Source organism: Heptranchias perlo, chromosome X (assembly GCF_035084215.1).
Source record: "Heptranchias perlo isolate sHepPer1 chromosome X, sHepPer1.hap1, whole genome shotgun sequence".
Lineage (NCBI taxonomy): Eukaryota > Metazoa > Chordata > Chondrichthyes > Hexanchiformes > Hexanchidae > Heptranchias > Heptranchias perlo.
Genome location: NC_090370.1, coordinates 16,692,630 through 16,704,779, shown reverse-complemented (window position 1 = coordinate 16,704,779; position 12,150 = coordinate 16,692,630). Strand labels below are relative to the sequence as shown.

At 45.5% G+C, this 12,150-nt stretch overlaps 1 protein-coding gene across 1 annotated transcript; it reads right to left on the bottom strand.

Moving 5' to 3' along the window:
* Positions 1–782: 782 nt before the first annotated feature.
* Positions 783–10,472, bottom strand: LOC137307314 (insulin-like growth factor-binding protein 5). Its single transcript, XM_067976784.1, has 4 exons — positions 10,104–10,472; positions 8,325–8,533; positions 6,045–6,164; positions 783–4,124 (listed from the first exon to the last, which is right to left on the bottom strand). The coding sequence occupies exons 1-4, from the start codon at positions 10,432–10,434 to the stop codon at positions 3,987–3,989; spliced, it is 798 nt and encodes a 265-aa protein (XP_067832885.1). The 5' UTR covers positions 10,435–10,472; the 3' UTR covers positions 783–3,986.
* Between the last annotated feature and the right edge of the window lie 1,678 nt (positions 10,473–12,150).

Here is a 12,150-nt window from a genome sequence, read left to right as displayed (position 1 = left end):
TGAAATGCATTTGAAAGAATGCCAAAAAAAAAAATTGACAAATCAGTGTACAAATTCCAACAATCCGATTTGAGGGCAGCATCGAGGGCAATGGATCAACAATTGTAAAGGGATTAATTATTACCTCTTCAGCAGGCATTGCTCGATTACCATAAGACTTGAGTTTTACTGCATCATAAATATTTTATTTTTTTAAAAAGTGATGTGGCAAAACTAAGGAGAACAACCCCAGATTCTCTAGAGCAGAGGAGGTTACAGGGAGATTTAATAGAAGTGTTTAAAATTAATGCACTGCCTGAGAGGGCAGTGGAAGCAGATTCAATAGTAACTTTCAAAAGGGAATTGGATTAATACTTGAAGTGGAAAAAACGTGCAGGGCTACAGGGAAAGAGCAGGGGAGTGGGACTAATTGAATAGCTCTTTCAAAGAGCCGGCACAGGCATGATGGGCCGAACGGCCTCCTTCTGAGCTGAATGATTCTACGTAAACATAAAACTGGTTATTTATTAGCAATGCTGATTCTATGAAGTGTTTATTCGAGAAGCAGTAGCCTCTCGCCATTGAGGGCCAACTGTTTTCTCCAGTTTGCTCCCCTCCTGTACTGGAAGTGTGGACTCCTGCTGGTCAGTCTATAACAGTCTCTCCTCCAGCCAATTCAGGAACAGTCCCACTCAAGTCTCCACATGGTGATTGGTTAACCATTTTCCATTTTTATGATCAAGCGCTGTGCACATTGGTTCCCCCAGCAACGTCACACACGATGAACATTAAATAGCAATAAATTTGTTAAAAGATTAGATTTTATTTAACATCGCAAGGACAAATCCCAAATTTCAAAACACCAACTTATCACAAAGAAGCATTTATTGATTTTAGACACATTTCACTATTTCTGTTCATGGACTTTAAATATTTAGGTGCATCATATTCCCAGTAAAAAAAAATACATAGTGCTTATCAAGTCCTGTAAAGTGATAAAATTGCCTGGGCCGTGTGCCCATACTAAGCTGCATCCCCAGAGACACATCAAGGATAGTGCGAGCACAAGATATATCCTGACCCCGTCAGCAGGGAACTTTTAACAGAAAATTTCATATTAAATTAAACAATTTCAAAATATTAAATTTAAAGAGGAATAGCAGGACAGTAACCTTCGACCTGTTCAAACATATTTCTGCACAGCACCGATCTTTAAAAAGGAATAAAATCAAACTTCAATGTCTCATTCAATACACAGCTATTCCGAAACACAATCCTTCTAGGTGCCAATTATAGGAGATTTGATAATAAGACAGAATAGAAGTTACACAGCTGTCTGCCAGTAACATGGGCAGCTTCTAGCTTCAACCTGAACTTTTTAAATTAGATCAACAAAAAGTTTGATAATATCTGATTTGAAAACTTACTCAAATCATGTTTGTGGAGGAGTCACATCAAACAGCCCAGACCAATGAATTTATGGGCCAAGTACTTTGAAACTCAAGTCACCCGATCAGACGACACTCCTGGTGCTTGGTTGAGGTATTGCAGGGACATGTCATTTTTGGATAGTTGTTGAGGACAATTCTGGCACAATTGCAGGCTCCACTCGAATACACCAGCCACACTAGCCAGGAGTTCGACTGCCATTTGCCTGTTGGGCACAGAGTACCAGTGGAGTGGAAGTGACCAGTGAACACGTGGCAATAATCCCAGCTGGAAAGCACACTTTGTGCCGGGGCAGGGGGGCAAACAGGAAAACAAGTTGACTGAAACTATCAAATGTAAATAATCTGGACACTTGATGCAGTGTCAGAGGTTTGTCAGAATCCCAGCCATGACCTTAGGGTTAGATCACTCGCACTTGTGCCAAATGCACTAAATTCAACTCCACGCACTATGATGGCAACAAAATACCTCACAGCAACATTATGGATAGCTCACAATTACAAGTAAAAATCCAGAGCTGGGGGTAAACACACTGTCACAGCGTAGAGCAACACTGCAGGAGCAACTGTGAATGCTCAAAAACAAACAGTATCCATTTCGGGCAGAGTTTTGGATGAGCTGAAGCTCAGAGGGTGCAAAGTGGGAGGCCAGACAGGAGAGCAATGGAACAATTAAGTCTACAGGTAACAAAGTAATACAGAGTAAAGCTCCCTCGACACTGTCCCATCAAACACTCCCAGGGCAGGTACAGCACGGGTTAGATACAGAGTAAAGCTCCCTCTACACTGTCCCATCAAACACTCCCAGGGTCAGGTACAGGGTTAGATACAGAGTAAATCTCCCTCTACACTGTCCCATCAAACACTCCCAGGGCAGGTACAGCACGGGTTAGATACAGAGTAAAGCTCCCTCTACACTGTCCCATCAAACACTCCCAGGGTAGGTACAGGGTTAGATACAGAGTAAATCTCCCTCTACACTGTCCCATCAAACACTCCCAGGGCAGGTACAGCACGGGTTAGATACAGAGTAAATCTCCCTCTACACTGTCCCATCAAACACTCCCAGGGCAGGTACAGGGTTAGATACAGAGTAAAGCTCCCTCGACACTGTCCCATCAAACACTCCCAGGGCAGGTACAGGGTTAGATACAGAGTAAAGCTCCCTCTACACTGTCCCGGGGAGAGGGAAGGAAGATGAGAATTGGAGCAATGTGACATTTTTCCATTTCTCAAACCAGCCATCGTGGGGTTCCTGAATGGAGACTGCCGATTGATGGTAAATTGGCAGCCAGTCGACAGAGGAAACCTTCGTCCCATTGGCTGGTTTCAAACTTAGGTTCCTCATATCTGTAAAAGTAGCACATGAAATTTTCCAATGGCAAAATTTTTATATATATATATTTTTTTTTAAATTCAATTGGGATGTGAGCATCACTGGCAAGGCCAGCATTTATTTCCCATCTCTACTGATACAACTGGGTGATTGCTAGGCCACTTAAGAGTCAACCACATTGGTGTAGGACTGGACTCACATATAGGCCCAGACCGGGTAAGGACGGCAGGTTTCCTTCCCTATAAAGGCCATTAGTGAACGACAATTTGACAGCTTCATGGTCACTTTTTGATTGGAGACCAGATTTTTATTTCTAGATTTTTAAAACTGAACTCAAATTCTCAAACTGCCATGGAGGGATGAGAACTCACATTCTCATCGTTTAGTCCAGGCCTCTGGATTACTGGTTCAGTAACATAACCTCTATGCCACCGCACCCATTAAGCTGGTTCAGTACTTGTGTCTCTTTCTAATTTCCTGCTCTCCCGAAGGTGCTGATACATGCTGGGGAATGGCTCCACAGACAGTATCTCACACGACTAGTCATCGTTTGTGGGAGAGCCTAAATGGAGAGAGTCAACAAGCTATGCAACTGAGAGGGTATCACAGCTGATCTGAACACCCACAAATGTGCACTTTCCAGCAGGGATCATTGGATAGGAATCAGCACAGCACTGACCAGGGATCGAACCGGGGATCCAGGTTCTGTGGCCTGTGTGGCTCAGTACCAATTCTGCTGGTGGATTTACTCACCGAGCCACCAGGGGAAGCTCGCCACGATTTTCTGGATGTCACGGCCTGTGAAATGGCAGTACCAGCCCTAACCTTAGTGTTCTACCAGAAACATCTTCACCAGAAGGACCTCCTGTAGCTCCAACTCGAGGCAGATACTGGAATAAAACGGTCAAATCATGCCAGTGGGTTATGTTAATGCCAGGGACTGGGCACTGAAGCAGTTTGGCAAAAGAATTTGGCCCCATGTTTGGAACGAGTAGGAATCAGAATTAAAGTCGGATTTCAAAGCAGTTGATACGTGTTTTCTAATCTTTAAACTAAACTACTTCCATCAGGTGTGAATCCAGGAAAGCCTACAAGCCCATTCTGGGAGCTGACCTACAGGTACAGAGCAAGGCGGTTGGTTGGAGGGATTCCGTTTCTAGTTTAATCTTCGCTTCAGAAACTTCAGGCAGTGCTGTCCTCAGAGGGCAGTTGCCCTGCACAAACTAATATCCGACCTCTTCAGAAGATGTGCTATGCGCACAGGACACAGGCCTCTTCCTGCTCTGTGACCCAGGAAGTGAATGACCATATTGATCCACACACCAGCAGTGACCCCGTTTTCTGCCTTTTGATGGTTTGCACTGTGAAACATTAAAAACATCTTGTGTCATTGGAAGGGGGAAGAATGAACTTGCATTTAACAATACCTTGCACGACCTTGGGATGTCCCAAAGCGCTTTAAAACCAATGAAGTACTCTCGAAATGTAGTCACTGTTGTAATTTAGGAAACGCAGCAGAAAGGTCCCACAAACAGCAATGAGATAATGAGCAGATAATCTGTTTTAGTGATAAATATTGGACAGAGGGCTGTGGATGCTTGCTCATTGAGTATATTCAAGGCTGAGAGCAATAGATTTTTGGACTCTAGGGGAATCAGGGGATATGGGGATCGGGCGGGAAAGTGGAGTTGAGGTTGAAGATCAGCCATGATCTGATTGAATGGCGGAGCAGGCTCGAGGGGCTGAATGGCCTACTCTTGCTCCTATTTCTTATGGTCTCAGGACACTGGGAAGAACACCCCTACCCTTCTCCTAAATAGTGCCATTGGATTTTTTACATTCACCTGAGTTTAGACGGGGCCTCGGTTTAACATCTCATCCAAAAGACGGGACCCTCCGACAGTGCAGCACTCCCTCAGTACTGCACTGGAGTGTCAGCCTGGATTTTGTGCTCAAGTCTCTGGAGTGGGACTTGAACCCATGACCTTTTGACTAAGACGTGAGAGTGGTACCATTGAGGCACACTTAGTCAAGTGACATTTATAAGTCAGTTAACATCTAAATGGAGCTACAAATTATGTTTGTAAAGAGTGGGGTGCCACAGCTGTTCACCCTCCACCATCTCCCTCAGCAGACTCACGGCTCTTCATACCTCTGGGCACTCCCCAGCTGTGGGGTGCTGACCGAGCTGGGATTCAATGCTCCTTTTCTTGCTCTCCAACAAAAGGAGACTAGGAATGCTCTGAGGAGACCGGGTTATCCCAGGTCTCAGTGGGTGAAAAGGCCCATTAAAATAGAACTATTGGGCCCATAGTTTGGTTTGTCCCTTCAAGGGTTAATACCCACCCTCCAGCTGGGAACCGCCCACAGTGAACTGACTGGAATGAGGAGCCCCGTGTGTGGGGGAGTTCCCACAGCCCCCATCCCATCTCTCCTTGGGGCAGCATCCCTGGGGGTGGCCCTTGGTTGGGATTGTGGGTTTCCACACAGAATCAGTGAGTGAGTCATGTTACATTCCAACAATAAACTCGTGAGAACAGAACCTCCAGCCCCTCTACATGTAGACACATTAGTGATATACGGTCACTAAATAACAACTATGGTACCAAAAGGACAAATACAGCATAGCAGAACAGATCTAACCTTGGACATAACTCCATCCCTATTATTATAGCAGAACACAGGCATGAAGGAGCAACAGTAAACACCTCAGCCCATTCACTTACGCCACTGACCAGGTTTCAGGGCCTTTTCTTTCCCCTCTCCCCAGCTTCTGGTGGAGTGTAGTAATTTTAGCCTAAATTTTCCAGTTGCCATTATTATCGCCGGCAGTAACCCATTCACAACAGTGACTGTACCGTATTCATTTTAAATGGGTTAACAAAAGCATTAAAACGATCAGTCAGAAAATCCAGGCTTCTGCCTTTACCACACAAGCACATGTAACTCCATGACTGGCACAGAGTTATATAGACCAGGAAGGTCCTATCTTTGGCCAGTGTTGAGTTAGCTGATTGCACCCAAGGTAGAGGTTGGGACTACAATTGGCCTCCATGTCCCCTGACAACAGGGAGGAAAAACACAGCCTATTAACGTAATGTTTCCTACAATGTTATGTAGTCAGACTCTTCAGAAAACTGAAGTCTATTACCCCTCCACTTGCACACCATTTTCCTTTGGATTTCACCATTGGTTTGGTGGGCGAGGGGCTCCTCAATTGTGATTGATGACCATTGGTATCTTTTACCCAGTTTATTACTGTGACTGGGTTCATTATTTACCTGTTTGCTCCGGTAGAATCCTCTCTTATCACAATTCGGGATGTAGATGTCCTCTGGGCTGCGGAAAAACTCCGGCTTCAGATCCTGTAGAATCGATTCCATCTCCCTCCGACATGGGCCCTAAGTGCAGACAAACAATTAGTTAAAAACCAAGTCAGGTATGTGAAGAGGCTAGTTTGTCCATTGAAGACCATCCCCCTCGTATCCCAACTCTCCCATTGAAGCCCATCTCTCCTGAATCCGCTCCATCACCAACACCACCGACTTCTACCTCCGTAATATCGCCCGTCTCCACCCCTGCCTCAGCTCATTTGCTGCTAAAACCCTAATTTCCTCCAGACTCAACTATTCCATTGCCCTCCTGGCCGCCTCCCTCCTTCCATAAACTTGAGCTCGTCCAAATCTCTGCTGCCCGTATCCTGACTCGCACCAAGTCCCGTTCACCCATCACCCCTGTGCTCACTGACCTACACCGACTCCTGGTCCAGCTACGCCTCGATTTTAAAATTCTCATCCTCGTTTTCAAATCCCTCCATGACCTAGCTCTGCACTCCTCTAATTCTGGCCTCTTGCACATCCGATTTTCTTCACCACCATTGGCGGCCGTGCCTTCAGCTGCCTAGGCCCTAAGCTCTGGAACTCCCACACTAAACCTCTCCCTCCTCCTTAAAACCTACCTCTTTGACCAATCTTTTGCTCACCTGTCCTAATGTCTCCTTATGTGGCTCGGTATGAAATTTTGTCTGATAACACTCCTGTGAAGCACCTTGAGACGTTTTACTATGTTAAAAGGTGCTATATAAATGCAAGTTGTTGTTTTACCCGCTGTGTACAGGAGTGAATCGTTCCCTTTTACCCACTGTGTACTGTACATGTACAGGAGCTGACACAGACACACACGGACCGTACAGTACCAGACGGGAGTGAATCGTTCCCTTTTACCCACTGTGTGTTGTACATGTACAGGAGCTGACACTGAGACACACACGGGCCGTACAGTCCCAGACAGGAGTGAATCGTTCCTTTTACCTGCAGTGTGCTCAGGGTTGTGTGATCCCATGATTTAAACAATGACCCCACCTGCAGTAACCCATTTACTTGATTCGACTACAACGTGGTGTGTGCGAACTCACACTTCTGAATGGGGGAAGCTAAACTCAGCCGCTTTCACAGGCTAGAATTAACATTTAGAACTAAATCAAGTTACGAAGCAGAAATGGTCAGATAATCTGGAAACACACGGAGAAGAGTTTTTAAATGGGTCAACTATTCTTCATTTATATTCCTACTGAAGTTTGTATGAAGTGCTGGATATTGGCACTGCAAGTTTTATCAGTTTAATCTCTGGTAAAGCTTTCTGTACCAGTACACCAGAGTGCCACATTCTTCAAGTAGGGAATTCAAAGTGAGCCTTCACCTGAATCAGTCACCAGAATTTCAGAAGAAATACAGAACTGAAGCAAGTGCTTGCTCTATTTATAGATTATTTTGCATTTGGGATTTTCTTGAACTTTATATTATGCTCACATCTACAATTTAATTTGCTACACACAGTGCACAAATTGACTGCCGCGTTTCCTACATTGCAACACTGACTACACTTCAAAAAGTACTTCATTGGCTGTAAAATACTTCAGGCCATCCTGAGATTGTGAAAGGCGCTATATAAATAGGACAAGAGCAGCAGGTGTATGGGAACACCACCACCTGCATGTTCCCCTCCAAGTCACACACCATCCCGACTTGGAAACATATCGTCGTTCCTTCATCGTCGCTGGGTCAAAATCCTGGAACTCCCTTCCTAACAGCACTGTGGGAGAACCGTCACCACACGGACTGCAATGGTTCAAGAAGGCGGCTCACCACCACCTTCTCAAGGGCAATTAGGGATGGGCAATAAATGCCGGCCTCGCCAGCGACGCCCACATCCCATGAATGAATAAAAAAAAATGCAAGTTCTTTCTTTACATATTGAAAGTGTGATGTTTGACAGGAATCCCACCCAAATATCCATTTTTGCCCACGAGGACTCATTCAATTCACAAGACTCTAGTCCTGCTGACTGTAGCATGATCAGACACACAGAATGGACACACAACTGCCTCATTTAGATTACAGGACACACTTGTTATTTACACTGATGCGGCCATTAACAACTTAAATCTGTGAATCAAACTGCTCCAATTCCAGGACAGGAGTCCGATGCTCCAGTGTAGCAACCCCTAAATATACTTTGAATTTTCTGCAGTGCATAATGTTCACCCCAAGTGTGACACTTACATATTCAGAATCTGGCACTGGTGTGGTGGTCAGTGCAGGTTTGGAAGGGTTCACTATAGTGCACACTGTTCCCTTTGGTGATCGGCGATTTCCTTGATGAGGTTTCAGTGCCAAACGCTGGCTGGGATTTGCAGGCTGCATTCCATTGTTTTTGCCATCGTGCTCCCTCCTTGCCAAGGGATATTTCCCGTCAGCATCCAGGGGCTTTCCTGCAGGAATATGAATAGATCAGCTCAGATAGAGGGCCTGAGATCACTCTTACTCAGCGAATAGAAATACATATTTCAAATAGATTCAGCACAATTGCCTCACACGCCCCACACTAACATACTCCAAAGCACATACTCCATCTGCAGTTTCATTAGAAGTCTTCACAACCAACACACAGACTACTTCTGCCGAATACAGAGCGAACAAATGCCATTTACTGTATTAGGACTGGGTGCTTCTCTTGCAGTACTGGTTCTGTCAGCAGGGGGAACTCAGTAAGTTTAGTCTTACCTGATGATTTTTGAAAGGATGAGACCAGCTCGATCCACTGGGTCACAGACGGTTTTCAATCTTAGCATTAATGCCTTGTGTCTCCCCCTCAAACTAGTGCAGCTAACTTTTTGTTTTTAATCAGAGTGGGTGTGAGTGCTGGCTCAGTAGTAACATGTTCACCTCGGAGTCAGCAGTTCGTGGATTCAAGTCCCACTCCAGAGACTTGAGCACATAATCCAGGCTGACACTCCCAGTGCTGTACTGAGGGAGTGCTGCACTGTCAGAGGGGCCATCTTTCAGATGAGACGTTAAACAGAGGCCCCCAGTTGGACATAAAAGATCCCATAGCACTATCTGAAGAGGAGTGGAGGAGTTCTCCTCAGTGTCCTGGCCAATACTTATCCCACAACCAATATTATTAAAACAGATTATCTGATCATTTATTTCATTGGTGTCTATGGGATCTTGCTGTGCGCAAATTAGCTGCTGCATTTCCTACATTACAACAGTGACTGCACTTCATTGGCATGCCCTGAGAACCTGAAAGGCACTATCAATGCTCTTTCTTTTAGACAGCAATACAACTACTATAGCAGTCCAGAGATACTTCCCTGCGCATTCAACATTTAGATTACTACACACTCCCACATCCTCACAGTGTTGAAATTACAATTCATTGAACTCTTATTCAAACCTGTTTTAGTAGGATCTCAAAACTGTAAAAATCCTCACTTCCTTCAGTCTTCCCTCCCCTACAATAAAACACTTTAAATGCTCTCTCCCCTGGCGCCCTATTGGTACTCAGGGACCTTACCCAGTGCCCACTCTTCATGTTTCAGCCTAGACAGTGAATGTTGACAGGATATTCAACCATTGAAGGGGCATCACAACCAAGCCCCTTTACTGCTCACTGTTATAAAATGCAACTTGTTGATGTCAACACACACACACTGATCCTCTGCCTAAGTTTCTTAATAAAAAACCTCAAACATTTAACTCTGATCATGCTCCCACTCCATTTCTTTAAACTGTCTTCTCCCCACTGACCTCCTTATTCACCCTCTGACTGTCACTGTCTCAGTGAATAGATCTTTTATGATTTGGTTTTTGAAGTGTTTGCACATGGCCATAAATAGTCCCATTTACAGTCCATGTAACAGTCTAATGGAATTTGAAGGAAACGATATCAATCCTCAATTGACATCTATTTAAATCGCTGAATAAATTAATTTCAATGATAAATTATGCACACACTTTATTTAAATATCTTCATTCTGTCCGGTCGTGTCCACTCACCCGTGTGCTGAACCTGGTTCTTCCCCTTCGACCTCTTACATATACCCCGGCCCTGTAGCAGCGCCTGGAGCGGCGCCCTCTCCCCGCCGCGGGGCACACACTTCAGGCCGGACGCACAGCTCTCACTGTACACCCCGCACGCCGCTCCCTCCGCCAGCGCGCATGTCAGGCAGCAGCCGCAGCCGGACTCTCTCACCAGCTCACAGCCCCTGGGGGGGTGGCAGGCGGACATCGCCTGCTCATTGCACGGGGCGCACTCTATCATCGGACCCAGCGCATGCAGCTGGTTAAAGAGTCCGAGCCAAAGGAGCAGTACGCAGATCCCGAGCATTGTTTGCAACAGCTTGACTCGCTCCGCGACATTGCTCAGCCTGCCATTCCCCCCCCTTTTTAAATAGGCAACCGGGGCATGCCCCGGAACCTGGATAGGTAAGAAATCATTTAAATTACAAACGGAGCGGGTATGAGTTATACACGTAACGGGGTGCGCCCTCCCCGCCCACATGGCTTGTGAATAGGATGGTCCAACAGGCAGTCAAGTGCATACAAAAAAAGTTTACTGTTTGCTTTTAACTTTTCATATTTTGTTTTAACTTCTTGTGGTTTAGAGGCAGTTCAGTATTTTTATAGATAAGTTTTTTTTTGTAGATAAGTATTTTCATAGATCAGCATTTTTGTTGATTTTTTTTTATCCATTAATATTTTTGTAGATAAGAATTTTTTGCTCATAAGTTTGTTTTGTAGATACGTAATTCTTATAGCTATTTATTTCTTATAGATAAGTATTTTTATGGATAAGTATTTATTTCTTTAAATTAATTTTTGGGGTATCACTGTCACGGCCAGCATTTATTGCCCATCCCTAATTGCCCTTGAGAAGGTGGTGGTGAGCCGCCTTCTTGAACCGCTGCAGTCTGTGTGGTGAAGGTTCTCCCACAGTGCTGTTAGGAAGGGAGTTCCAGGATTTTGACCCAGCGACAATGAAGGAACGGCCGATATATTTCCAAGTCGGGATGGTGTGTGACTTGGAGGGGAACGTGCAGGTGGTGTTGTTCCCATGTGCCTGCTGCTCTTGTCCTTCTAGGTGGTAGAGGTCGTGGGTTTGGGAGGTGCTGTCGAAGAAGCCTTGGCGAGTTGCTGCAGTGCATCCTGTGGATGGTACACACTGCAGCCACGGTGCGCCGGTGGTGAAGGGAGTGAATATTTAGGGTGGTGGATGGGGTGCCAATCAAGCGGGCTGCTTTGTCCTGGATGGTATCGAGCTTCTTAAGTATTTTTGCAGCTGCACCCATCCAGACAAGGAGAGGGTATTCCATCACACTCCTCACTTGTGCCTTGCAGGCGGTGGAAAGGCTTTGAAGGGTTTGGAGGTGAGCCACTCACCGCAGAATAACGTAGATAAGTATTTTTTGTAGACAAGTACTTTTTGTATTTTTAAAACAATAAATAAAGTGTTTCACAGCTGCTGGTTTTCAGTGCCCTGTTAATAATGGACATATTATTGCCCTAATGTTAACAATAACATGGTGAACATTAAATCTTCTCTCCCCTTGGTGTGTTCTGCTCTTAGCTTCCACCACAAACTCCATTCCCTAGCCACCGACTCCATCCCTCTCCCTGGTCACTGTCTGAGGCTGAACCAAACCATTCGCAACCCTGGCGTCCTATTTGACCCTGAGATGAGCTTCTGACCACATATCCACTCCATCACAAGACCGCCTACTTCCACCTCCATAACATCACCTGTCTCCGCCCTGGCCTCAACTCATCTGCTGCTAAAACCCTCATCCGTGCCTTTGTTACCTCCAGACTGGACTATTCCAATACTCTCCTGGCCGGCCTCCCATCTTCCACCCTCCATAAACTTCAGCTCATCCAAAACTCTGCTGCCCGTATCCTAACTCGCACCAAGTCCCGTTCACCCATCACCCCTGTGCTCACTGACCTACATTGGCTCCTGGTCCGGCAAAGCCTCGATTTTGAAATTCTCATCCTTGTGTTCAAATCCCTCCATGGCCTCACCCCTCCCTATCTCTGTAACCTCCTC

Coding starts and splice junctions, on each gene's coding strand:
- LOC137307314 (XM_067976784.1), bottom strand. CDS start 10,434: ATGCTCGGGATCTGCGTACTGCTCCTTTGGCTCGGACTCTTTAACCAG. Junction 6,165..8,324: donor CAGTGCCAGATTCTGAATAT/GTAAGTGTCACA, acceptor GTCTGCACTTAG/GGCCCATGTCGGAGGGAGAT. Junction 4,125..6,044: donor GATTCTACCGGAGCAAACAG/GTAAATAATGAA, acceptor AATGTTTCACAG/TGCAAACCATCAAAAGGCAG.